General features: G+C 42.7%; 8 protein-coding genes across 8 annotated transcripts; 4 read left to right on the top strand and 4 right to left on the bottom strand.

Annotated features, from left to right (window-relative positions):
• Nucleotides 1–6: 6 nt before the first annotated feature.
• Nucleotides 7–2,570, bottom strand: BDBG_00967 (asparagine synthase (glutamine-hydrolysing)). Its single transcript, XM_002628013.2, has 2 exons — nucleotides 1,728–2,570; nucleotides 7–1,670 (listed from the first exon to the last, which is right to left on the bottom strand). Exons 1-2 carry the CDS (start codon nucleotides 2,481–2,483, stop codon nucleotides 579–581), a joined length of 1,848 nt encoding a protein of 615 aa, XP_002628059.1. The 5' UTR covers nucleotides 2,484–2,570; the 3' UTR covers nucleotides 7–578.
• BDBG_00966 (guanine nucleotide exchange factor Vps9) lies at nucleotides 2,076–6,023 on the top strand. The gene is made up of 6 exons (XM_002628012.2): nucleotides 2,076–4,341; nucleotides 4,397–4,474; nucleotides 4,531–4,706; nucleotides 4,769–5,316; nucleotides 5,379–5,450; nucleotides 5,519–6,023. The coding sequence occupies exons 1-6, from the start codon at nucleotides 2,664–2,666 to the stop codon at nucleotides 5,562–5,564; spliced, it is 2,598 nt and encodes an 865-aa protein (XP_002628058.2). The 5' UTR covers nucleotides 2,076–2,663; the 3' UTR covers nucleotides 5,565–6,023.
• Nucleotides 6,024–6,035: 12 nt separating this feature from the next.
• On the top strand, nucleotides 6,036–8,923 carry BDBG_00965 (uncharacterized protein; the record flags this gene model as incomplete). Its single annotated transcript, XM_002628011.2, has 2 exons — nucleotides 6,036–6,388; nucleotides 6,483–8,923. The coding sequence occupies 2 exons, from the start codon at nucleotides 6,036–6,038 to the stop codon at nucleotides 8,608–8,610; spliced, it is 2,481 nt and encodes an 826-aa protein (XP_002628057.2). The 3' UTR covers nucleotides 8,611–8,923.
• Nucleotides 8,924–8,999: 76 nt separating this feature from the next.
• On the top strand, nucleotides 9,000–12,404 carry BDBG_00963 (calcium transporter). Its single transcript, XM_002628009.2, has 3 exons — nucleotides 9,000–10,325; nucleotides 10,401–10,743; nucleotides 10,814–12,404. The coding sequence occupies exons 1-3, from the start codon at nucleotides 10,220–10,222 to the stop codon at nucleotides 11,325–11,327; spliced, it is 963 nt and encodes a 320-aa protein (XP_002628055.1). The 5' UTR covers nucleotides 9,000–10,219; the 3' UTR covers nucleotides 11,328–12,404.
• Nucleotides 9,065–12,453, bottom strand: BDBG_00962 (glutamyl-tRNA synthetase). The gene has a single exon (XM_031720130.1). It carries the CDS (start codon nucleotides 12,161–12,163, stop codon nucleotides 11,579–11,581), a length of 585 nt encoding a protein of 194 aa, XP_031576172.1. The 5' UTR covers nucleotides 12,164–12,453; the 3' UTR covers nucleotides 9,065–11,578.
• Nucleotides 12,414–14,634, top strand: BDBG_00961 (threonine synthase). The gene is made up of 3 exons (XM_002628007.2): nucleotides 12,414–12,735; nucleotides 12,837–13,631; nucleotides 13,706–14,634. Exons 1-3 carry the CDS (start codon nucleotides 12,682–12,684, stop codon nucleotides 14,465–14,467), a joined length of 1,611 nt encoding a protein of 536 aa, XP_002628053.1. The 5' UTR covers nucleotides 12,414–12,681; the 3' UTR covers nucleotides 14,468–14,634.
• A 746-nt stretch (nucleotides 14,635–15,380) lies between these two features.
• Nucleotides 15,381–16,849, bottom strand: BDBG_00960 (haloacid dehalogenase, type II). Its single transcript, XM_002628006.2, has one exon. It carries the CDS (start codon nucleotides 16,371–16,373, stop codon nucleotides 15,534–15,536), a length of 840 nt encoding a protein of 279 aa, XP_002628052.1. The 5' UTR covers nucleotides 16,374–16,849; the 3' UTR covers nucleotides 15,381–15,533.
• A 285-nt stretch (nucleotides 16,850–17,134) lies between these two features.
• On the bottom strand, nucleotides 17,135–20,236 carry BDBG_00959 (uncharacterized protein). Its single transcript, XM_002628005.2, has 3 exons — nucleotides 19,022–20,236; nucleotides 18,211–18,884; nucleotides 17,135–18,124 (listed from the first exon to the last, which is right to left on the bottom strand). The coding sequence occupies exons 1-3, from the start codon at nucleotides 19,656–19,658 to the stop codon at nucleotides 18,041–18,043; spliced, it is 1,395 nt and encodes a 464-aa protein (XP_002628051.1). The 5' UTR covers nucleotides 19,659–20,236; the 3' UTR covers nucleotides 17,135–18,040.
• Between the last annotated feature and the right edge of the window lie 6,242 nt (nucleotides 20,237–26,478).

Below are 26,478 nucleotides of genomic sequence, written 5' to 3'. Positions count from 1 at the left end.
AGAGGGAAAGAAATTTGTTAAAGATCACAGGTAAATCTAGATAGGATAGGTTATGAATGGTGTGAATATAGGAATAGATTCATAGTAATAACTATTGAACTTTTGTTATGTACTTGACTCCCGATGAAGAGAGCAACCCCGCGCCCTTTCCCGCGCAGTATCACACCGTGATACCATTCTCAGCTTAAATTGGAAGAGCACTGATCCTTAGTGCGTGGAAAAAACCTTCCATCGCAGAAAGGCCATCTGGTATGTAGCAGTGCAAGCTGCACAGCATCACAAAACTTATAAAAGAACACAGCTCAGACTTGCCTTTTAATGTTGCATCAAGCAAATTCACCGCAGAAAACACTATGTCTCAGCAAAGGCATGGGCCAAGGAGAGATATGGTTTTCTGTCCGCGAATAACTAGCCATCAGAAGTATCTGTTTATTGTCATCATCGCTGCGTTCATTTCCTGGTAGCCTCAATGTTGGAAGGCTTGTCAGAGGGACATGCGGCTTGGAGACAAATGGGTATAGATTTTCGGCACCCAATGATATGCTTTGGACTCGAACCACAAATGAGTACGGAATACTTCACGCTAGGATCTGAGTTCCCTTGCTTCGCCCGCTTTCCATCTTCGCGGTTCGAGATCCGAATTGTATCGCTCTCTTCTTTTCACGGGCAACATTTTCCATACCAAGTTTCCATGCGAGGAGCCGGAGAGATCTTTTCCCGGGCTCTAAGGACTGCTCCGCTCCTCCTAATTCTTCCATATTGCTAGGAACGCTAGCTAGACTTAAGGGCAACGCTCCAAATCCACATTTCTCCCAAACGGGGCAGGCAAGAGCCCAAGCTAAGAAGTCCTCGTCGAGATACGGATATCTGGCCTCACGGCCCCAGTGACAGATAACACGATCATCCCGTCCCAGGTTTCGTTTGCCCAGACGTCCAACATCCAAAGCAATTTCGTCCACAAGCCCCTGGAAGCCACGCCGGTTGAACGCAGTTGCATGTCTTGTATAACCCGCGAAAACCTCGTCGGCACCCAGTCCGGAGAGCAGAACCCGTGCAGTTGTTGTATACAGTATGCTAGCATGTTCGTCCGTATCGCTTGTGATTTCCCCTATCCCACGCGATGCAAAATAGAGGGCACAGGCAATGGAGAGATCCATCTCAGTGTTGTGGGGTCGCATCAAGCGTCTGATCTTTTCTCGATGATTTAACGTTTCTGCGTACGGAATGTTGATGGCAACAAACCGCCAGATCCTATCGGGGCATATATTTTGCAGCTCCATGTGGGATGATCGCCCCGTTATTCGATCTGGGCAGGCTTCATATATGGACAGTGGTGCAGTTGTTGGATTGGAAGATAAGGAAGCAGCCGCAGCTGCAACTCTAGGATTTTCAAATGCCACATTAAGAAGATCAATTGGCTCATCTATGGGAAGGATATCGTGTGCTAGTCTTGCGAGTATGGTGCAATCAAGGCCTCCCGAGAAAAGAACAGCTACTTTAGACCTATAATGTGATGAGTAAAGGGGAGGCTTTGGAATATTGCTTAGTCGAAGCTTTAGTGATTCACGAAGCTTGAGCTCCAATTTCTCTATGGATGGTGAGTTTGTTTGAAGCAGTGGAGGAATCCCGTTTATAAAGACAGATTTGTTCATGTGAGGTAAATGGTATACCTACACACAAGGATTAGTTGGTAAGGGTTTAGAGACCATTGTGGGGGGTAAACATACAATAAAATCCCCTTCTGAATCGGGAGTTATTTCGTTTCTCCAATTCAAAGTTTTTATGGTGAATATTGAACGCAATGCATCGGATGGGGTTTCGTTACAGCCAGTAGTTTGGAAAAGGGCAGCAAGGTCGATCATATGAATGCCATCAGCTTCGACTTCTTCGAAATGTTTGGACGAGGTCCCATCACAAATACTGGCAATTTTGAAACTTCCGGAACTGTCCCATCCACTCAGTAGTGCCCGTCTTCCTAGACGATCTCTTCCATAGAAGATCCTCTGGTGATATCCGTCGTAGAATACAAACGAAAATGGACCTGAAATGGCACCCACGGTGTGAGTTACCTTAATTAAACATTGACTCTCCGCGGTTTGAGACGGCAGTAAGCCATCTGGATATTTGGATGGCTGTATGGCCTTTAACAGCAATTGAAAAACAAACTGTGCATCATTCCCCTGAACTGGATTGTTATGGATTTTCCAAGCCTCCCCGTTCCAGCATAAGACCGACCGGCTGGCGGAGTCTACAAGGGGTTGAACCTGGAGATGATCCCCCCGAAGAGCCAGTACTGTTGAAATATAAGTTAGGTAGAGGGATGTAGGAACGTCTTCGAAGTCCTGCCCAGCTTCCTTCGGACGGTGTAAGTGAATAGTGTGCCTCTTAAAACTATCGGGACCTCTATTTTGCAGGAGCTGAGTCGTTTCCTCGTCAGGCGGTACGTATTCCCTTGCGCTCAAGGAGAAGAATATGCCGCACATCGCGCTCTGAGCTGCTTCCTGCGCCGTTGAGATATGATTTTTGCAACAGCAATATATATATATATGGTTTCTGGATGCCGATTTTTGCGGACGCTTGAATATAATCATGTGACCACTTAGCTAATACCTAGTTATATTCTGGTCGGTGCAACAATATTCCGAATTGAGGGACAAATCCGCATGACAGCATCAGAACCTCCCCGAATCGGACAATATTATATATATATATATACCTTGACTATCCGTAGACACAGAGGCTGTTCCAGAAATCCTGAGGCTAATAGGAACCGTGTCGAATATTCTCAGTCGAGAATACCTATCTCTCTACGAGAGCCTCAGCATGGGCGCTGCACCTTGAATTCACCCCTACGACTTGACCCAGCCAGGCTCCATGTGCAGCTTATGTCCTCCCCCGAGCCCCGAGAGTGCCTACCAGGAGGTAACGCCCCACGACAGCCAGAGAGTCAGCAACCTGGCTCTGATGTCGTAAGGGCGCAGACAGACCATTCAAAGGCAGACGGCTCAGAACCTAAGACACGTCCGTTTTCCGGCAGCTATGAACATACTCCCCCTGGATTCTCGGCCAGCACGATGAATGAAGCAGAACAGAAGGAAACTAATGATAACGACACTGAAATTGTCGGAATGGCACAGAGCTCAGCTACGCCTGACCCGCCTGGGGCTCAGGACGACCGTGTTGATATAAATATCCCCGTCCAAGAAATAGAGAGGCTGGCGGTTTCTTCTCGAGAAGCTGAGCGCACACGGCCATCGGCCCTAAAGACAGACATCGATTCGACTTCACCATCGCCCACTCAAGATGAAAAACCTTATCTAGACCCTACCCCGAAGACGCCACAGGTGCCACAATCACCTCTAGAAATATCAGCTGATTATACAGAAAAAGACCTGCCACAGGTGCCAGGAGGTGGTCCCTGCGACGAAGGCGTTGCCAAGCAGGCGCAAACCGAAGTACAGAAGGACGAAGATTCACAGTCAGAAATACAAAGTATTATGGACCAGTTTACAGATGACACGAAACATCTGGGACAAGGGGAACTTATGTCGCCTCGACTTGAATTGGCCGAACACTTCCTCCCTGGACAGGCACACTTCCCACCGCGCAAGTCAAGCTTGGAGCCCCTCGCTGCGCCAGGTGGTTCTGTTGAAACTTGTGTTTCCAATTCATGGAAATCGCGCCCAGGGTCCATCCAAAGCATTGGCTCCCACATAATCTCCGCACCCGCTGTACCTCCGAAGTCCCCCACAACCAACTCCCAAAGTCCTGCTGGGGCGGAGTTGGCTCCCTCTTCAAATTCCGCATCGCGCCCGCCTCCTCTTGAGCCAGAACCGGACCAGCCCTTCGATTTCCATCGTTTCCTTGAGCAACTCCGCCATCGGACTGCAGATCCTGTAGCAAAGTTCCTTCGGTCTTTTCTAACTGAGTTTGGAAAAAAGCAATGGATGGTTCATGAACAAGTGAAAATAATCAGCGATTTTCTCGCGTTCATTACAAACAAGATGGCGCAGTGTGAAGTTTGGAGGGAGGTATCTGACGTTGAATTTGACAACGCCAAAGAAGGAATGGAAAAGCTTGTTATGAACAGGTTGTATTCGCAAACGTTTTCGCCTGCCATACCACCGCCCCCTACTTCTTCTCGAAGTAGAAGCAGAGGTAGGAAGAAGGATTTGGATAGATACCTAGGGCCTGGGCGAAGGGGGCAACATCAGGAGGATGTTGAGCGCGATGAGATATTAGCCCAGAAAGTCCGTATTTATAGTTGGATACGAGAAGAGCACCTTGATATTCCTCCGGTTGGCCCTAACGGACGACGCTTCTTGGCTCTTGCGCAACAAGGTATGTACGGCACGGAACGTTGTTGGATAAGACTGTCCCTAACCAAATTTGATAGAGCTTTTGAAGATCAAGGGTTATCGTGCTCCCCGAGACAAGGTCATATGTGTTTTGAACTGCTGCAAAGTGATATTTGGTACGACACCGTGAATGCATTCGGCTCCTATTTCATCTCAAGCTGACAGTCCATAGGCTTGCTCCGGAACGCGCAAAGTGGAGATACATCGGCGGACTCGTTTGTTCCTCTCTTAATCTATGTCGTCTTAAAGGCAAATCCAGAACATCTAGTTTCAAATATACAATATATTCTTCGGTTCCGAAACCAAGATAAACTGGCTGGCGAAGCAGGCTATTACTTATCTTCATTGGTACGATTGGGTGGTATTTATTCCCAATACTATAATTTTTACTAACTATTCTATTCTTGTAGTCTGGTGCTATCCAGTTCATTGAAACACTTGATCGAACTAGCCTTACGATTAGCGACGAGGAATTTGAACGAAATGTTGAGGCTGCTGTATCCGCAATAGCAGAGCGGAATGAGGAAGCTGCAGGCCCTCCCGTCATGCAGCCAGAAAAATCAACACTAAGTGAACCTGAAGTGACACCACGGAATTCTACGGAAGGAGAGTCCTATTCGAGACGGAAAGACACCCATCAGTTTGGTAGCAGCGAAGAGAACGTAGCTGTAGCAGGGCTGTTACGCACAATCCAGAAACCTCTTACCACTATTGGGCGAATATTCTCTGAAGAATCACCACAGCCAGTCGCTCAACAACCGGTCCCCCCACCGAATCTTTTAAACACACAACGAACAAATGAAGCGCGGCGTTCAACCGAGAGACAGCGTGGGAGAGAAGACATCGCCCCACAGCAAAATAGCAAGCTCGATGCTCAAGAAGCCGCCGCTCGCCAGGCAAGCGCGGAGGCGGCTGAGGCGCGCCGGATACAGCGAGCAGAACATAACAATGTAGTCGAGTAAGTTGAAATATCTCGATGCATCTTTATTGCTCCCTACGTCTGCTAATGCGAATAAAAAGAACTTTATCGGGAATGTTCCCAAATCTGGACAAGGATCTCATCGACGATGTCGTGAGGATGAAAGAAGGCAGGTGAGTAGGAATCAACTCCTTGCTGGTTTCTGTGAGCGGAACTGACCTGTATGTTGTCTTGCTTTTAGAGTTGGTCTTGCTGTAGACGCTTGTCTGGCCCTGAGTGCGGAATAGATACCCCGGACGTTAAATATATTTATTATACAAACCCGACATTCTATTTGGTGTGTATCAACTTCAAAGTACGAAAGCACTGCGTTTTGCTTCCTATTTAGAGCAGCGGAGGCTGTTTAATTGAGAAATTAAAGAAGTTATGAATCATGTGCTCGACACTGGTTTTGCGCAACAAAGGAACATTCAGAAAGGGAACACCCCGATGGAATCAATACATATAAATTATAGGCAAAACTTTGAAAGATCCCGGGACAAGAATTCGCGCATTCCTTTTGTCCGCCACCACATTCCTGAACTTCCAAGCCCTGCTGAGATCTACACGCATGTTATGCCTTATCTGTAATATTCCGTTTATGGATGTCTCCGCCGTTATTCGTAAGCAGTAAAATAATTTGTAGAAGTAACTTTTCCTAACCTGTTGTGGTAGCTACTTGGTAAATATCGGCGGTCGCCAACATTGACGAAGACGTGATGTCGATATCAAAGCTAGAAGTATTTTTTTCGGCCAAACCCAAAAAAAAGTCAATATTGTTCCACTCCAACCAGGACGACCCATTGAATCGCCAGTCACCAGGTCTACGAGAAGACTTGGGCCAGCTTGCAAGTTGCACCGGCATGACTAGGAAAAAGAAGTCGCAGAATGGCTTGAGTGCGAAGGAAGAACTGGCTGGGAGCCCAAGGGACGACCACCCTGTCTCAACAGCGCTGTCACCACTACCAATTAATTCTGCAGCATCGAAGTCGCCGCCAGAACCATCTTCAAAAGACTCCAAGACAAAGACCACTAAACAGTCAACCTCCGCTCTGATAATATGCCGCAACAAGTATGCCGATTTCCCTGCTGAGTGTATTTTCTTTACCAATGTCCAATTCGCTTTGTAACCCATCTACTAAACTCCGCATAACTCTCCAAACCAGGCACTGGCGGTACATTTCCTCCTTTCACGGACCGTGGCTTCAGTTACCCCCAGAAGTCTTGGAGAGCCTTGCATATAGCAATTATGCATCCCCTCGCCCCCAGCCCATTGACCCCGCTGTGTTCTTTGACCTCGTAAAGATTCGCCGCTTGATTGAGGAAGCTACCGATCTGGCTGTCCGCGCAGCTAACGGAACTACATCGTCCGCCCTCAGCAACTCACTGAATGCTAGCAATGGGTTATTAAGTGGCGGAAGTAGCGCGGTGTTAGGTCTAGGCTTAGGAGGAGGAGGTGTTGGGACTGCCAAATTGAGCAAGGAGCGGAGACACCGGATGCGGGAGCACGCTACCCAGAAGCTCTCCCGAGCATACCATCTGGATGAAATTGCTGCCAGCGTCGCTACCATGCAGTCTGCTTCCGCGCTGGAAGAGGTGGCGAAGATGGTTCTCCAGCGCAATGAACATGACTCAGACGCTAAATACGTTCACTTTTTCCATGAGAAGATCCCTTCTCGATCTCTTGCACAGTGTACCACTCTACAACCCTTGGACGAGGTGATTGCAAGCAGGCCCCGTGAGGGAGCTGTTTACCGAACTAGAGCGGTTACGAGAGTTTTTAAGGATGATTTTGTGGGTGCTGCCAGAGACTTGACAGAAGGGCTAGGTGTTTGCCGACTCTACGCAACACAGCATGGGACCAGACAGGATCAGATGGAGCTTGCAAGCGAGAGCAGGAGGAGACTACCATTGCCCAGAGATTTCAGGTATGGCTTGAAGGTGGATGAGAAGGATCAACCAAGTAGCTTGGAACCTCAGCTCTTATTTCATCGTGGAGGGGTGTATCTAACGATCGCCTGCCAAAATATCAATTCTGCACTTGATGCATTAAAAAATTATCAAAAGGAACAAGCTTCAAACACAAATTCGGACGGAGAAGGTAGCAACACGCCCGCATTATCCCCTGTTGGGAAAGAAGCCTATCGACGATGGCTCGAAGCGCGGAAAATTGTCAAGACTAATGCTAGTCGTGCGCTGCGTGATTACGTGAAGTTTCTTTCCCACTTCGACTATACCCCCGGTTTACCGGCTGAAATTGCTGAAGAATTTCTCCGCAAAGTTAACATTACACCTGGGGGACACGACAGGTCAAGAGGCTCTCTTGCGCAAGCCAGCCACTTCCAAGAGACTGCGCACACGCCGGGTGTCGACACTAGTCCTCCGCTATCTCCGAGTTCTGAAGGCGGTGGGGGTGCTCAAGACCAGTATCTGCTTCCTCCTACGGACGTATACCCGCTATCCGTTCTGTTCTCCGAACAACCCCCGCTTAATCTTCCATCTTACCCCCCGGACTCTCAAGAATTGGTGCCTGCCCGAAGAAATGGGTTGGGAATATCGTCCGCCTACGATGATGCAGCTCTTCTCGCGAACTACGATTGTCATGAAGCTGTAACCTATCACCCATTGCTGACCGATGCACTCCATTCCCTCCTTCTCTGCCATGCTCTCGTTCAAACATCCCCCAAGGAACTTCTCCGTCACGCCCACATGGTTGCGCGTCTAGCCCGCGTCTGTGACGGCTACCCAATTTTCCTCGCACCTCGATCCCCAGCCCGAGCAGATTGGATCGAAGTACTTCACCGTGTCGACAACTGGATAGGTCTCAAGCAATCGTGGGAAGCGCTTTGCGCTCCCGCCCCACTTCCCGGCCACCCGGGCTCTGAAAAGAAGGAGGTGACCTCGGAGGAAGTGCGGGATCGTCGCAAACACGATGTGATCATTGAAGCGCTCGCGGACGACCGTGTTGAAGACGAAGAAAGCTTTCGTGCAGCGGTGCGGGCACGCGAGAAGAGAGCTGAGAGCTACCGGAGGGAAGGCGGCGGCATTAACCCGCAATTGGGACCAGCCATTAAACGCTGGGCACAGGAAGATGGTAAAGAGTATCCCATTAGCACTGAGCGGGCGGAGTGTATCTCACGCTGGATAAGGGAGGCACCGATATCCACAGGTGATGGGAAAGGAAAGGGCAAGAGACGCAAGGGTCGCGCTCCGATGGGTAAAGTCGTTGAGAGTCCCTCTCTTGAGGATAGTGTATATGAAATGAGCGTTGGAGAACATGGCGGTGTTGAATAGGGAATTTGTAGATGTCTAAAATTGGTTAACGGCAATTCTACTTGTCTGCAGTGCAAGAGTTTACAGACCGTTGTTTCCCATAATATACTGCCTCTATTTGGGATTCTGGACAATTCCATATTGATGTGCTAGGAGTAGAAGAAAAGTTATCAGCACTCAATAGGGGATGAATTCATATTAACCCGTGCTACCTGTTAAATGCCTTCTTCGAGTACCATTTGCCGCATGTGCTAGCCGATTAATTGTCTATCCTTTGTGAGATTTTGTTTAATAGGCCATCCCGGAGACTTCATCCCTTAAAGCTGTTCACGTGATTGGCTTGAAATAAGATTTCCAAGGCTGAGGTATAAAATCCAGCGGCCCTGCAAGGTAACTAAAGCATTGGCCGAGTTTCCCGATGACGTTGACCAAAACTCCACACCTAAATAACCAACAACAAGGGCTGCTAAACTCCTTAGCGGATCCTTGTAAGACTGGACAGGCAACTTTTCGAAGGCCATCCTCTGTGAATTGCCACAGAAAGCCACTATAAAAGACCACAATCTGCCACCTATCCTGTTGCGAAGGGAACCATTTTACCCTACATATTTTTCCAAACATAGAGAACTCAACCCAAATTTGCAATCTATCAAATAAAAACACAAACACTCCCACTACTCGCACCAATATGCCCATCCCGCTCAATACCTCGTCTTTAGGGGCTGGCACCAGATCCACGTCCTCTACCTCGCACCAGCAGCAGCAGCAATCGCAATCGCAATCGCCCCCACAACCGCAACAAGCACAGCCGGGTTCCACAACCACTGCAGATCCATCATCGCATACGACTGGACAATCAGGAAACGGACAACTGAGCAAGGAGGAAGCAGACCGATTGTTTGAGGAGCGCATGGAGGAGGAGTATGCGAAGCGAGAAGGAGGTGCCTGAAACGAACCTGGAAGAACAAGCAATATATTTGAATGTACAGCACATACATACATAGTGAGATGCACTTGGCACAGTTGATAACATCTTCTACACTCTGTTAGAAATTGAGTAAGCTCAGATTATGTGATATCACTTTCTAATCTAGTTAGTGTAGAAATGGTAGAAATGATTTAATGCCGCTATAAGTTGAATGCTGCTTTTTGAGCGGGGGACTCTTGAGTTTTACTGAGATAAAACTAGACTTTGATTCGTTTGAATATTCCTGACGCATAAAATCAAATGACTTACATTTATCGCTGTGCTGATTGGCTGGGGCTCTAACAAGGTTTGGAATTGGAAATTCTATGGAAGCTCAACCGAAGCTTTTGACGTTGGAGGATGGGACCACACGGGGAGGTGGCAAGGTATAAATGGCAGGGTAGACAAAGATAAAATGATGTTGAACGGGGGTAAGGAAGAAAAAACTCAAACTTGACACATCATCCAACCGCTCGTTGGCCGTCTCTTTTACTTAAGGCATCCTATACAATTCATCTCCTGATATCGTCCTTAGCTCTACGATATCGATAGTGCGCCACGCCCTCTTGATATAGACTTCCCACGCCTATTCTTCGACCCGATCTGCCTGCTCTCCGGTGATATGCCCTAAGGCGCCATCAATAACTTTAAGAGAGAACGTGCATGGCCCTTCTGCGCAACATATTTTCGTGGATGGCACCAAACAATGGTAGAACCACGTCGGGCGACGATCAGTTTTCGAAACACCGATCTTCAAGCCAGGATGCGAGTAAGTACCCCGTTATCCCCGTCCCCTCGTGCGCATGCCTTGATAACTCATGCGAGAATGAACGAATTTGTTTAGGAGAACCTCTGCTTCCCCGTACGCACGGAAGGTGTCAGCGACGCGCTGCAGGCGATCCCGACCCCGAGGCGCAAGACTGGCTGCAGTACCGAACTGTCCCCTGCACACGTACCAGAAGCAATGATTCGGACGAGAGTCAGGCTTCACGTAGCAGGGTAAATCCTAGAGTAATATCAGATGCAATATTGGGATTATCAGATGGCCTTACGGTGCCTTTCGCTTTGAGTGCTGGACTGTCAGCTTTCGGCAATACGAAAGTTGTAGTCCTGGGCAGCCTGGCAGAGCTCGTTGCTGGGGCCATCTCGATGGGGCTGGGCGGTTATGTGGGTGCGAGAAGCGAAATGTGAGCGTTTTTCAAATCAAAGGTTCCAGGTTCACGACTCGAAGCTGACCCGTTACCTTTCCTTTATTAGAGAATCATACGAGACAGCCAAGCGCGAGGTAACCGATCTTGTCTCTTCATGCTCTTGCGAGACAACGTCAATGGTTAGAGAAGTGTTTGCTCCCTATAGTCTTCCCGATCATCCGGTTTCAGAGATGAGTTCGACATTGCACAGCTCCCCCAAGCAGCTGATGGAATTCCTGCTGGCATTTTACCATAAACAACCTGAACCAGATCGCAACCAAGCTTATATCTCTGCAATCACACTTGCTATAGGGTACTTCGTTGGAGGATTTATACCGCTCATCCCATACATTATCTGCAATCAGGTTTTGACAGCGCTCAAGTATAGCGTAGGAGTTATGGCTGTTACGCTGTTGGTGTTTGGCTATATCAAAACGGGCATTGTGCGAGGGTGGAAGGGAAGAGACAATGTCGTAGCCGGTTTAAAGGGTGGAGTTCAGATGGTTTTGGTCGGAGGAGTGGCTGCGGGGGCAGCAGTTGCTTTGGTTCGACTGATTGATAATACAGAACATGGTGGATAGGTCAAAAGCCCCAGATGTTATTTTGGTTCCCCGACTGTCGTTACTCGTACTTGGATCTACCTACCTAGATACAGTTTCGAATTCACATTAGGACCAAAACCCGTGTCCATAGTGTGGGCTTATTTCGCATCCGTTTTGATTGATTGAAATTTTAGTATATTGGCGTCACTTGCAGTTTCTGTTGCACGGTTCTTGGTTCTTGGTAGTGGGCCTGCAAATGAACAATGCAGCATCTGTGCCCGAATCCAAATTCACAGAGATAGAGCTTTCGTAATGAGCTCCTTTGCGCGGTCCGACATTTCAATCTGCAAGGCTAATCCATGTCCCTTCGCTGACATTTTCGCCCAAGTTTTCCTTAGAATGCTCACAATCTTCTCCTCGTCATGTTCTTTCTCGAACTTCTCCAATTGGTCATCCAAAAATACGAGACATGCTACATCTTCCAAGGCCTGGCACTCCTCATCCTGCTTCATATTTTCTTTGCGAACCAATGAGGCAACGCGCCCCGCCTCCGCTGCATCATACCCGCAATCGAGGCAAATATCTTTGACAATATCAGCCTGCTGATTCTTCAGTGCATTCCTCCAAGCGAAGTAGCCCGGTCTGGTCATTGGGTAGGACGATCTGGGGACTTCCCAGCGGCGGAGATGCTGCGCGCGTACAGCCAGCTTGAGCATTTCGGACGCAGAAGAGGCGCGCTTTTCGAGGTACTTCGTCATTTTATTCGCATAGTGGAGCTCGTATGCGACTTCAGAACCGTCCACGGTGACGATTTTCGGATCCTCTCGATGAGCGTCATCAATGCGCGCAAGCGCCTGGTTAAATCTGGAGCTCATTGGAGGGTGATAACCGCTGGCTGGGAGGGAGAGAGAAAACACCGTTGAATGAGGTACACAATGCAATCAGGCTTCCCAATTCGTGCGCAATTTTTGTAGTTAAGAATAGCTTAGCTTGTGAGGGTAGGGTAGGATTGGTTCTGAAAGGTGACAGGAAAAATGCAATATCCTTTAGCTCGCTCCTAGGCAATCACTGTAGCAAGACAGAGAGCAAGCCAGGCAGAATGATTCTCAAGTCTTCACTCGCACCCTCTTCTCAGTTTCTTCTCCTCCTCCGCCGCTTGTTTCATAGTAGATATTTTCATCTAGTCACCTTGGCGGGAATTATGCTTAGTCATGGAGAAAAAAAAAGTGTCATCCAAGTTCCAAGTTAAGGTTTGGTTGCTTCGCGAAGAAATGACAAGAACAGGTTCAATCACTGGGTTGTCAATTATTTCTTGTTCGCTGATTGACATCCCTTCTGGCTATCTTTGTATATATCTGACTTCTGTTTCGCAATTATCCACTGAGCCAAAAATATGTCGGGGACGGATTCCCAAAGGTATCTGAGTACGCGGGGTTCCTCGTGCGGAGTGAGTAAAGCCCCAATTGTTGCAACCATTCTTCGTTTGTATTTACATTTCGATGATGCGTTCCGGTCCTTAGACTGACACGGAATTCCGCTTCCCACTAGCTATCGTTTGAAGATGTTGTCCTGAAAGGCCTTGCGTCAGATGGTGGATTGTTCATTCCAGAGGCCATCCCCCAACTGCCAGATGGTTGGGAGGAGAAATGGCGGGATTACACATTTCAGGAGCTGGCATTTGAGATTATGTCTCTATATATCTCCCCTTCGGAGATCCCTCCTGAAGACTTGAAGAATATCGTCAGCCGTAGCTATTCAACTTTCCGATCACCAGATATTACACCCCTCGTTACCCTCGATAAGCCGAAACAACTCTACCTTCTTGAACTGTTTTGCGGTCCGACTTTTGCATTCAAGGACGTTGCTCTGCAGTTCCTCGGAAACCTCTTCGAGTATTTCCTTGTACGGCGAAACCAGGGTAAGACTGGTAAGGACCGACATCACCTCGTCGTGATCGGAGCTACGAGTGGAGATACTGGTTCTGCCGCTATATACGGTCTGAGAGGAAAGGAAGATGCCTCTATATTCATTCTACACCCCAGGGGGAAAGTTTCCCCTATCCAAGAGGCTCAAATGACGACCGTCCTTGACCCCAATGTCCATAACCTTAGTGTAGAAGGTTCCTTCGATGACTGCCAAGATATGGTCAAGTCAATGTTTGCCGATCCAGAGATGAACGAGAAGTACAAGTTGGCGAGTGTGAATTCGATAAACTGGGCACGCATCCTCGCTCAAATGACTTATTACGTCCACTCCTATTTCTCCCTCGTCCGAAGTCCAACATATGTCAAAGGAAAGCCCGTACGGTTTGTCGTACCGTCAGGCAACTTCGGTGATATTCTTGTAAGCAGATTCCAAGAGTTTTTGAGGTCGATATATTATAGGTGTACATTTACTGTGAGGCTAACGAAGCACAGGCTGGCTGGTTTGCAAAACAAATGGGCCTTCCCGCAGAGAAACTAGTCATCGTGACAAACGAAAACGACATCCTGGACCGATTCTGGAAGACGGGCAAATACACCAAGAAGCCAGCCAAAAACGAGGCCACAGGCGCAGAGCCAAGCGGTGTTAAAGAAACCCTCAGCCCGGCCATGGATATCCTCGTTTCAAGCAATTTCGAACGACTCCTCTGGTTCCTTGCCCTTAAAGTTCATGGCGGAGACGGAGATATTCATCAACAGCGGCAAAAAGCTAGCGATATTGTTCGGGGATGGCTTGGCGATCTCAAAACTAAAGGTGGCTTCAGCGTTGAACCAACTGTTCTCGATGCCGCCAAAGACCATCTTGAATCAGAACGTGTCTCCGACTCAGACACCATCCAAACTATTCGCAACATCTACTCGTCCTGTTTCCCTTCGACTCCCGTCAGCAACGGAACGAGAGGTAAAGCTGGTGGATACATCCTTGACCCACACTCTGCCGTTGGAGTTGCTGCTTCACTTCGATCTATTGATCGCAACCCTGGCACACATCATATTTCCCTATCGACGGCACACCCAGCGAAGTTTGCTCATGCTGTTGATTTGGCACTAGCAGGCCAGGAGGGCTATCAGTTTGAGGACGTTCTTCCGCCGGAGTTTGTGGGGCTGGAGCAGAAAGAGCGCCGTGTGATTGAGGTCCCGGCCGGAGAAGGATGGAAGGCTGCGAGCAAAATCATCGACGCAATTGTTTCGGTGTAGATATTTGAGACACAACAACAGGCGAAGTGACTAGAGTAATCAATGCATGAGTGGGATGTACAGATCTTTTTTACTACATATACTAGTATTTACATAATAAATGTAGACCTTGCCATGACCTTTTAATGAGCAATCTATCCAACAACCCGAGAGAGTTTCACATAGCGCGTTTCGTGTCAGTTTCAACCCTCCCTCCAAACCCTAGGTAAGATTGATAGCGGCTTAACTAATTCGAGGTAAAACATATTGGTGGTCTAAAAAAGAATTGGTCTGAGCGCAAGCCAGGGCACAGCCGCCGGATAGGCGCTTATCTAACCTTATCAACATAACTAGTTAAGTCACAAATCGTTCGATGCGCACGTGCGGGTGTCGAGACCCGCCTCGAATGTGGTTTAAGAAAGGCTTGGATTGGTTGGTTAACTACCTGTTAGTACGGCAGTCTATAGTGACGAATGTGTCAAATAGCTTTTTTCAAAGTTTTTTCAGTGTAAAGGCTTAATTTCACATGTGACATAATATTGATTTTATAATCACGCACCAATTGCACTAGTTCTAATGTAGTATATTTCTATATATAGTTTAGTTAGTCTTGGCTTTCTGACTATGAGTCATCTCTTAATATATAACTCTGTAATTCTCTTAAACACTGTTACTGTAGAGCCTTCTCTCACTATAGCAATGAAGGCTCTCAGGTATATAACTAGATATAAATTTTCTCTGTGTATAGAGACTCTCTGAGTAGAGGCTCTCTGTGTATGAAGCTCTCAAGTATAGAAGCTCTCTGAGTAGAAGCTCTCTGTATATAGAACTCTCAAGTATAGAGTATAGAGGCTCTTGAATATAGATTTCTCTGAAGACTCTGAGTATATACACAGCATACACTGTGTAGAGACCGTCTTAAGTCAAGAGCCCTTCACTGATGTAGGTCATTATTTCATACAACCTTCAATGAGAAGATCTTGATTGCTAATACAATCAGTATCATTAATGTGTGCTCATTGTAACACTAGTATAAAATACCCATTTGACACATTTGTCACTATAGACTGCCGTACTAACCTGGTTCCTAAACCCCCTTTTCTGCCTCTTCCTTTTCAATGGCCTCTGCCAGCTCACCTAGGGTATTGAATCGCCATCCAAACGCAACTTTCTGATTCTCAGCTCCAATATATTCCGCAACATTCCCACCCATTCCATCTGCTCCTTCCCCTCTAGCAATCCATGCGCTGTGCATGCCAAATTTTTTCGCCGGCTCATGGTCGTGGAACAAGCTTTGCGCAACATGCAAGATATTCTCCTTCTCCGCTCCAAAATCTGATTTCAACCGCGACAACAGGTATTCAAAGTTTCGGTGGTCCGGCTTATAGGAGCCAATGTCCTGCGCGGTATAGACGGCATCAAAAAAGGGTTCTGCCTCCTTTAAGCCTTCATGAAGTCCGTTTAACGGACCGCGGAGCGTGTTCCGGAAAGAGGCGCGGTCCACATTCGATAAGGGCACAAGCTTGTAGTGCTTCTTTAATTTTCGCATCGCATCAACGGTGTCCGGGAATGCGGGCCAGGTTCCAATTCTAGCTCCAAATGCTGTGCCTTCTTTGTCTAGAAGCGAAGATGCGTCTTCCGTATTCGTGGCGGTTGGGAGAACTCGTAACTCTTTTGCGAGGGCTTCATACGAAGCTTTGAGGATCAAATCGTAAGACTGTTTTGGGTTCGCCAATTGGAAGATACGTTCATGTTTATTTAACGCACAACCAAGAGCAACATGGTCTGACTTTAGAGGATGTGAGTCTGGGAGACGGGCAACAAGTGGTTGAAGGGCCTGGATAATTCCCTTCTCCCAATCAATTAACGTCCCATAAATGTCGAAAGAAAGGACCGAAAATGAGGTTAAGGAGCGATTGGGCGCCATGATGAAGTTTGACTGAATATTAGGCAGCTTCGAGATACAGAGCTGGAAGCTTGGAATGACAGGGATTCCGGCTTTTTATATCTCGTTCCTCGTCGACTGCGGGGTCCAACAATGGGATAGGATAGTGGGGTGAAACATTAGCCTCCAATGATTAATTCTTTTCCGCCAAGACGCGCCCTTCAACATCAGTTTCATGTAGTATCTTCGCAGTTGTAGCAGATGCATCGGCTAAGACTTGACTGATAAGCTAATGATGAGAGGATCAGAGTTGACAATAATACGCTTATCGTTCTCATTCGGCTAAGGAACAATTCTGAACAAAAGCGGGGCGATTGGATCTTATATCATTAGGCCGATATTTGCGTTCTTCGCCGTTGGATATACGTACTGTACAATCGGACACAGATTCCCCACGCCAATGTGCACCATCGGTTCAAGGGCGATCCCAAAGTTGCGAATCACCACATGAGGCGAGAGCTCAGATTCATCATATTGCAAGCTTCGTTAGTTAGTTACATGTTACTCGTGCCTTTGCTTCCCCCACCGCCTCTGTGGTTGAGTGCGCTATTATCACCACAACATTACTTCTCCAAAATCTGTACCTTTTGTATAGGTTATTTATAAAACAGGACGAAACACGAGGGCCTTGAGTCCGTAGCTACCCCCTATATTATCATAAAGCCGCTCCATCCTATATTCCTGACGACACCGGCACCCATCCCCGTCCGGCACTTTCAACAATCTCAAATCTTTTGTTTCTTTCAGTCTTTAAATTGGTTTATAGATGTAGGGTGTCACTAGAGTGAGCTACAATCCCCCGTGGCTCGCAGAACGAGGGTATCAATACTAGAAGATGTGGTTCGGCTCAAATAGCGTTCTATCAAATTTTTCGGGGGTTTGTGAAGCTCGAACAAGGTATGTTGAAACTATGTGACAGCGATCTTCATGCTGCCATGAAATACTCCTGTTAAAGCGTAAATAGAGGAAGAAAATACAAGGAACATATAGTCCTCGTACCAGAATTCAAATCAGACAAGGAGACAATTCCCCCTTCTTTTCCAAATTTATAATAAAATGGCATTGTCAAACGGATAAACGAAGTTATCATAAAAAGTATAGATATATAGTTATCGGCCTCGAACAAAAGGCGCTATCATGCCCACAAATGGGCGCATAGTAAGCAAATCAAGGCATGCCCGGCATTGCAACCTCCGAATATGGGAGGCGTATACAACAAATAAGAGGGCAAGAGGGAACAGCCATCAGCCAGAAGACATGGGAATATAGAGAGGCGCATGTAAATAACAGGTAAGAAGCGAAAAGTCAGAAATCAAAGGAAAAAAAAAAGGGAAATGGAAGAAATGAAGAGAACAAATCATCGCCCCAATTGGCATTTCCTTCCATGCCAACCCATCCCAAAATAACGCCGGTTTGATCCAGGCGGGTATATCCAGCACCACCATGCAAATATCCAGTGGAGGAATTAGTAATAATGAACAAAAAAAATTGAGTTACAGCGAATTGAAAAACGCGCAGGAAATGGAAAAAGACATGAATCCCGAACGCCAATCATTTTTTGCGACAAAAACGCCGATACTTGAACCCATAAAACTTTTCCCCGTAAGCTCGAGAAATTCATGCTGTTCATTGTTAATGTCAAATCAATGTCATCGGGCACCGACGCCAAACATGCCGACACCATAGCTACCGCTTCGTTCAGAGAGGTTGGGAGATACTCCGGAAATATGGTCCTGTGCCCGGAAGATAGATTAGACGCGTACATTGAGCAATATAATGCATGCGCCACAGGAAAGTGTGAGGAATGCTAGCGCGGTACCTTTTTTCTTTTCTTCTTTCCCTGCCCTCTGCCGCCTTCCTCACTATTCGAGTACCGCCCGCTATCCAAGTCTACCTCGTCATCAGGGAATCCTTCGCCGTAACCCACAAAGCTGCTGTCGTTATAGCTGCGCTTTTTACCTGTGCGCTTTGGCCTTGTGTATTCCGTGGCTGGAGTGGATATCATTGAAGGAGTCCCATTGGTATGCACTGGCTGGCGGATACTTCCGGGCACGGTACCGGCAGCTTTAGCCATGGATGCGTCATTAGCTACCATAACCTTGGATGCTTTTTCATGACCTAGCGCGTCTTCCCAAATTTCATGGTTAGGTAAAACTCCTGGCTCCATTTTCATTGCCTTCAATTGCTGCCTGAAGAATGACGAGTCTGGTGCCGCGACTTTGATATCCTTTCCATAAACCTTCTGGTTTTGCCACTCCTCTTCTGGCCAGAGTGTCAAATATTTCAATCCGCCGGTTGCCCCAGGTTCAGCTTTAACAGGCTTGTTTCTTCCTGCTAGCCCAAGACCCTTGATTTTCCCTTCGTACGACTTTCTTAGCCTGTTAATCTTCTCACCCGTAACAGGGTCTGTGCGGGCAACTGAGGAAGCAACCGGGCCTAACCCATAGAGTGATATTAAATCTAGACTCGGATTCGGGCCAGATGCGGTATAAGCTAGCATTGGAAAGACGTGTTAACATCAATGATGCCCGAAAAGGAAAATTTGACAAACCAATTATTTTTTTTCTCTTTTAGATGGGGAAGTTTTGGGCTTGAAAGTCAGGCAAGACAGTGTCTTAGGGAGACCTTACAAGATTTGCAGAGATGGAAGGCAGTGCCTATATTCTGCCGGAGAGCTGATAGTTTAAGCTCTTCCTCCTGTGTGGATGAAGCAGCCCTGTGATCCAAATCCATTGTATTGTCATCCGGGATTTTATCGGCACCTCTCTTCTGCCGGTCATGATCGGTCCTTCTGTGTTCTGACGTATCGATATCCATCACATCTAATCCAACTTCCTTGCCCGTATATGATTCGCCATCCTTCCGTGAGTCTGTCGTACCATTTTTCGCAATACCTTCCGCTTCATCGATCGTGAGATTATTGACGAAATTGCCACCAGCACTACTAGCCGGCGTCGGAAAGGAGGTGGTCGACGTTACAGTGGGTTGCTGGGAGACCTGAGTAGACATAGCGACGGAGGAGGGCGGGGAGGAGAGCGAACCGAATTGGAAGGTCTGCGCCGGTGATGTACGAGTAGTGGAGAAGCTCGAGGCATAGTTTTGAGCGCTGACTGACATCAACGGAGGCGAGGTCGGAGTATGAGGTGTCTGATCCTTTGGGTGATTCTGTTGATACAGTTGATGCGGTTTGGTCCTGTCGGCTGCGGGAGAGGATGGTGATGAGGGAGGACCAGGGTGGACAGAGGATGGCGGCGGTGCGTGGGACATTAGGCCCAGGCGATACTAGATGGATCACAGTTTTCCCAGTAGCCCACAACGGCTGCTGTAATCCTTGCGCTAGACGCGTACTGGATCGATAGACGTAGGAGCGGATGAGGGAGGGCGGCGAAGGGGAAGGGTACGGGCGACGGATTCAAGGGCACTGAAGCGTAACCCAGGCTCAACTTCAGCGGCAGCCTATGGAGAACTCATGCCAGAATTTAGACAGCTTCGAACACCTAGTATACCGTGCCGCAACGAATGCAGGAGACGTGAGTGCGATATGGATGCCGGGCTGGGTGTGAGTTGACGCCCTTTGTTCGCGAAAGAGGAGAAAGCGAGCAAGCCACAGCGAAGTTGAGGTTGCTGGGGATGACGGCGAAGTTGAAGACAGTCACGTGGGCGACTGGGCTTGGCACCGGGTTAGGGCTTGGGAGGAGGTTTCGGAGGCTTGTCAACGACGGGGAAAAGCCGATGATGATGTGGGAGCCCTAGACTTCCTAGTACGGACTAGCGCCCCGCACCAACCATATTATAGCACCACTCTAGATAGCAACCAATACAACCACTCAGATTGTTCCAACAGGTTATGGTCGCCCGGATTGCTTGTTTTTTTTAATTTGCGGAACGAAGTGAAGCAATATGTTAGGTGCTTTAAAAACCTGATTAGAATAGAAGGTGCGATCTTTCAGGCCCCATTCTCTGATATAATTGGTTGAAAAAATGCACACCCCACGTGACCGCTCATAGAGGAAGCCGCAACTGTTGGCCGTTACGGCCGTTGCGGTTAGCGATCCCACTAGATCATGTGACCCATCACTATATTATGTTCTTATAGATAGATCTATCAATACAATCTTCAACTATTCTACAGATTATAGCTCAGATGACATGTTTTTCTTTTTAAAATATTATATCAACATTTTTAATATAGATAGTTTATTTTTTTTAAAAAGACTCTTACTTTTTATTAGAGATATTTCATTTTCTCTGAATCTGCTAATCAGTAGATTTATATACTTTATATTTTTAAGAAAGTATATTCTTCATTATAGAGAATATCACTTTTTTTTTATATATTTATAAGAAGCAGAGTTATCTTAATATAAGTGATACATCTATTACTTCAGAGTTCAGCTTAAGACTCAGAATTATATACTTCACTAGATAATTTATTAATAAAATAATTACTTACTATAAGAAGACTTCTGACTTATAAGATAAGACTGAGATTAGTTTTTATCAGAGTATGAAATTTGATGATGAGATAATAAAGAAACTTTAGAATAAAGAAAAGTAGAGTTAATATTCATTTATAGAATCTGTTCATTTTAACTTATTAAATTCTTCATTATTTCTTATCTCTGAAATACTGATTTTTAATAATGATCTGAATTAATCTATCTATTACACTGTAGATAATCTTATAGCCCCGGTGGCCGAATGGTTAATGCAGCCACCTGGTAGCGCCTTGGCGTGGGAAACCAAGGCGTGTGGGTTTGAAACCTGCAGGGAATACATTAAATCCGGAACTCAAGCACCTCAGGTTTCTAATAAATACAGAGGTGTACAAATCACTCCAATGAATCGCTCTATGTTCCTGGGCTGGGAAGTTATTATCGCATGTATCTAATTGTCACTCCTTTGTATTTTCCTATGTTCTTGTTATCTTGGCATGGTCTCAACACCTGTATTTCCTCCTGTATAATCAACACTTGACCTGTATTTAACATCACGCAAGGACTTATCATAAGCTCCGCTTGCATATGAGTATAATGAAAGAATAATAATAATAATAATAATAATAATAGATAATCTTATAAATCTTATATAGATAATACTATAGAATTAAATAACTATAGCTGAAATTACTTAATATCTCACTATATCTATCTTTGTATAAAGAGATACTATAAGAGATGAGTTATAGAAATATCAGAAGAAAGTTAAATATACATTAGATATTAAATCAGTGATTATATTTAATAACTTTAATTATAAAGTCTGATATATTAATATATTAACTAATGTAGAAATTATTAATAAAATTAATATTCTATTAAAAACTTAATAAGAATTCTCTTTTATATATTATATTAATTCTGAGAAGTGAAAGATTCATTTTAAGTCTCTATATAAATATATACTATCAAGTCTTATTAAAAATGTTTAAATTACTATTAAAATCTTGAAAACTGATAATACTATAACTCTGTGAGATAAGATTAATATTGAATATATAATATCACTGACTGAAGAATGAGTTAATATCTTCAAGAAATTAATAAAATTATAAGTTAAAAATAGTAACTATCTTACTTTTCAGAGATATTTTTATTATTTTATTATCTATTATAAGAAGCTCTGTCAGAGCACTGAAGATATATATTATAATCTTTTTCTTAACAATTTACAAGATTATCAAAGACTGTTTATTAAGATATATTTGAATGAGTTTTTCTTCACTAGTCAGAGACTTATTGTTAATATTGATATTAATAATTTAATGAAGTAACTGATTAATCATACATTTAAGAAGATTATTACTGAGTGAAAAAAGCAGTCTCAGACTGATTCTGTAACTGTAAAAAAGAATAAGAATAAAGATAAGAATAAAAGTATAACTGTATAAAAGTATACTCACTGTAGAAGATATAAATATACTATTAATAGATATTTTATCTTACACTCTGACAAGAAGAAAAAGAAGATGAATAAGAAGAATGATAATAAGAAGAAAGAGAAGAAAAATGACTTAATAAGTTCTTAATCAGTAGTAAATACAGTAATTATAAAGATTAAGTTCTATTTCTCTTTCACAGTCACTGAAAAATCATTCTCTAGATCTTGATATTTGAATATATATATAAGTCTGAATATAATGAGTGAGTTTTATTCTTTTTTAAATATTAAATCTTTTAATAATAACATCTCTGTTAATTCTGTAACTGAGAGAACTGAGTTTATTAAGAAGATTAAGACTGTTATCTTAAAGATTGAGAGTGATAATATTAACTTACAGAATATTCACTATATTTCTAATATTACAGTTAATCTGCTCTTATTTATAAAGCTTGAAAATCAGAGATTCTGATTTATATTATCTTTCACTATTCTCTTATTTTTCATTTACAGAGCTCTGAATAATGTTATCTTTTATACAGTTCAGACTGCTCAGAACAATATATATAAGATTAATAAATAAGAGTTTAATGAGAATCTCAATTATCTGAATAAGATAGTTAAGTATATTGCAATGATGCTTCATAAGTATAATTTTAACTGAAAAGTTGATCTTTCTGTGACTGCTACTACTACTGTTAATAACATTGATTCTGCAGTTCTGAATACAGGTCTCAAGAATACAAGAATATCAAAGACTCTTTTGAATTGATATTATAATCTCAGTTATATTTACACTAATACTATAATTGCTATGACTAAGAATTCTCATACTGAAGTCATAATTAAAGATTCTAAAACTAAGTTCTTTTATAAAGAATGTGTCAAGATAGATATAATATGAGATTATTTGAAAACATTAATATCTAGATCTATTTAACTCATTGACAAGATTTATATTAATCTTGTAAATAATGAATATACATTGAAAGATCTATCTAATCACTTCTTAAAGTTTTATCAGAAAATTAAATACTGAATACTTATTATCTGTGATGTAACTTGCTACTATTGAGTATATTTTTTGAAGTTTAAGAATGAGACTGTTCAATACTTTGAGTTATGACTCAGATTTATAAATAATCTCAGATATACAGTCTCTGCTTTTCTATGAACTGATATTAATAATGTTTTCTGATTCATATGTATACACACAGTTATGAATTTATATAATATCAAATGAGAATTAACAGTGTTATATTCATTACATCAGAATGACATTTCTGAACATGAAATCTGCACTATTATGAGACAGATTAGAGCTGCTCTTTTAAAAGATAATCTTTCTAAGAAGTTCTGAGCAGATGTTCTAGAGACAGTGATTATAATAATTAATAATACTCTTATATCTACAGTTCTTTACAACTTGAAATTTTAATTCTCTACTGTAAAGACTTCTATAATTCTAAGTTCATATAAGATTTCTTGATATACACTTACAAATACTCTGCTGAATGTGAGACATTTTCACTGATTAAGTGCAGAGGTTTTTATTCACTTACATGAATCTCAGAAGCCTGCAGATAAGCTTTCTTCATATACTGATTTTTATCATATTATTGAATTCAGTGATATATTAATATATCATCTATAACATTCTGAATCTGATAAGATTATTATCAGTAGTAATGTGAGGTTTCTGATCACTGAAAAAATCAGAACTGATTATTACATCTGTGACACTTATTAATTATATCAGTGAACTGAAATCTGATATTCATCTGATTGATGATGAAGATACTTCTGATATTAATAATTCAAATTCTACATGATTGCAGCCTGTAAAATCACTGACTACTTATACTTCAAGCTCTGTTACAGATAACCTTCTGAAGTTCTATAAGAATGTCACATCTCAGTTAGAAGAGATAGAAGATTATTGAAAGAAGTTTATACAATATGAGATTACTGATCTGAAGAGATACAATACATGAAGTTTAATCTTTAGATCTGATATTCTGAGAGATGAACTGATTACTCTGAGCTGTTAAGTATTTCTTAAGAAAGATAGATCTGCAGATCTGAATGCTAATTCTGATGATATTCTTAGAAAATTACATTAAGTGATTTGTGATAACTGACTTAAGAAGAATTTTAGAGAAGAGATCTACACTTCTATTATCACTGATACTATCAATTGTATTATTTTTATAATAGCAGCACTACACAGTTAAACACTATATTAAGTGAATATAGTGATAATATATCTTTATAAGCATCTCACTAAGAAGATCTATATAAGATAACTCACTGAATTTGAGACAGATTCACTGAAAATACTTATCTACATGATTGAGAGTAGTCTATGTCATCTGAACTCTGCAGTGAAGATCTGATATAATTACTTAATAACTTTACTAAGTGATCTTGAATTTGCAGTCAGTATCTATAATCTGACACTCTGATATTATACATTCAGATATCATCTCTATATAATAATCTATGTTAATAATCTTAACATTATATCTGAAGTTTCTGAGAATGCTGATTAACTAGTGAGTATACTCAGTAAGAAATTGAAAGTCAAGAATCTACATCAGCTAATCAAGTACTTGAGTATGAAAGTCAATTATTCAGATAAAGAAATTGATTTAATATATTATCAATATATTAAATATCTTGTTAAAGATTTCTATCTTGATAATACAGCTGTTATTAAAATATTAATGAAGAATGAATTCTGTATTAATAATTTCTCTATATCTGAGAAAGAGACTGATTTCATAATTCAGTAATATCAATATAATGTGAGTTACTTGCAATATCTTGCAGTTAAAACACATTCTGATATTACTTATACTATCTCACTACTCACTCAACAGAATATTGATTCAACATCTCAATATTAAAAGACTCTATTACACATTATACATTATTTGAAAGAGATTATGAATCTGAGCATTTTCTACAGACACAGTCTGTATAAGAGATCTGTTTCTACTAATTCTTCTGTTATCTCTGATTTCTCTGATGATTTCTATCTACTCTTTAGCTACTCAGATTCTGATTGAGCTGATCTCTTAAATAATGATAGAAAATCAACATCTGACTATGTTTTTAAGCTTACAAACAGCTTAATTTTATGACATTCAGCAAAGCAATCTTATGTATTTCTAAGTTTCAATGAGACTGAATATGTGACTCTTAGTGAGATAGTCTGTGAAGTAATATGAATTTAGAATCTTATAATTGAGCTTGACTTCATTACTACATCTCTGATATGAATTCTCACTGATAATGAAAGTGTTATAAATCTCACAAAGATGATAGTTATTACAGTCTGAAGTAAGCATATTAACACATATTTTCATTTTTTATATTAACAGTTGAATCAGAGAGTCATTGATTTAGAATACATTCTCATCACTTAGATAGTAATGAATGAACTCACTAAATCTCTAAATACTGTAATATTTACACAATTCATGATTTTGCTAGATCTTACAGGTATGAAAGTTGAGAATGTTTAATTTTACATTTGTATTTAGTTTTAACAGACTATCTTGATGATTTGAGTGTTTTTGTATATGATTCTTATTATCTTGAGAGAGAATGTTAACTGTTACAGCTGTTACAGTTAGTGATCTCACTAGATCACGTGACTCACCACTATATTATGTTCTTGTAGATAGATCTATTAATACAATCTTTAACTATTCTACAGCAACAGTCTGTATAAGTAGTCATCACTTATTAAGCAGGTAATTACAGTTTTAATTACTGCAATTGCTACTGTTACAATACAATAAAACACTCTTTATAGAAATGTAATATAATTTATCTCTGCAAAGATTTAATTCTTTATTTATAATTTATATTAATTTTATAAATCTTTTATTTTCTTCTTTATAAACACAGTTACAGATTTATACAGTTCTTATAATTAAAAAATTAAGTGTAAATATTTTTTTTAATAGTCTGTATAAATATAGCTGCAGATTTATACAATTTTTACAGTTAATTTAAACTATTATTATTATTATTATTATTCTTTCATTATACTCATATGCAAGCGGAGCTTATAATGAGTCCTTGTGTGATGTTAAATACAGATTAAGTGTTAATTATACAGGAGGAAATACAGGTGTTGAGACACATGCCAAGATAACAAGAACATAGGAAAATACAAAGAAGTGACAATTAGAAA

This window comes from Blastomyces gilchristii (assembly GCF_000003855.2).
Source record: "Blastomyces gilchristii SLH14081 genomic scaffold supercont1.2, whole genome shotgun sequence".
Taxonomy (NCBI): Eukaryota; Fungi; Ascomycota; class Eurotiomycetes; order Onygenales; family Ajellomycetaceae; genus Blastomyces; species Blastomyces gilchristii.
This window is presented reverse-complemented; position numbering and strand designations above follow the sequence as displayed.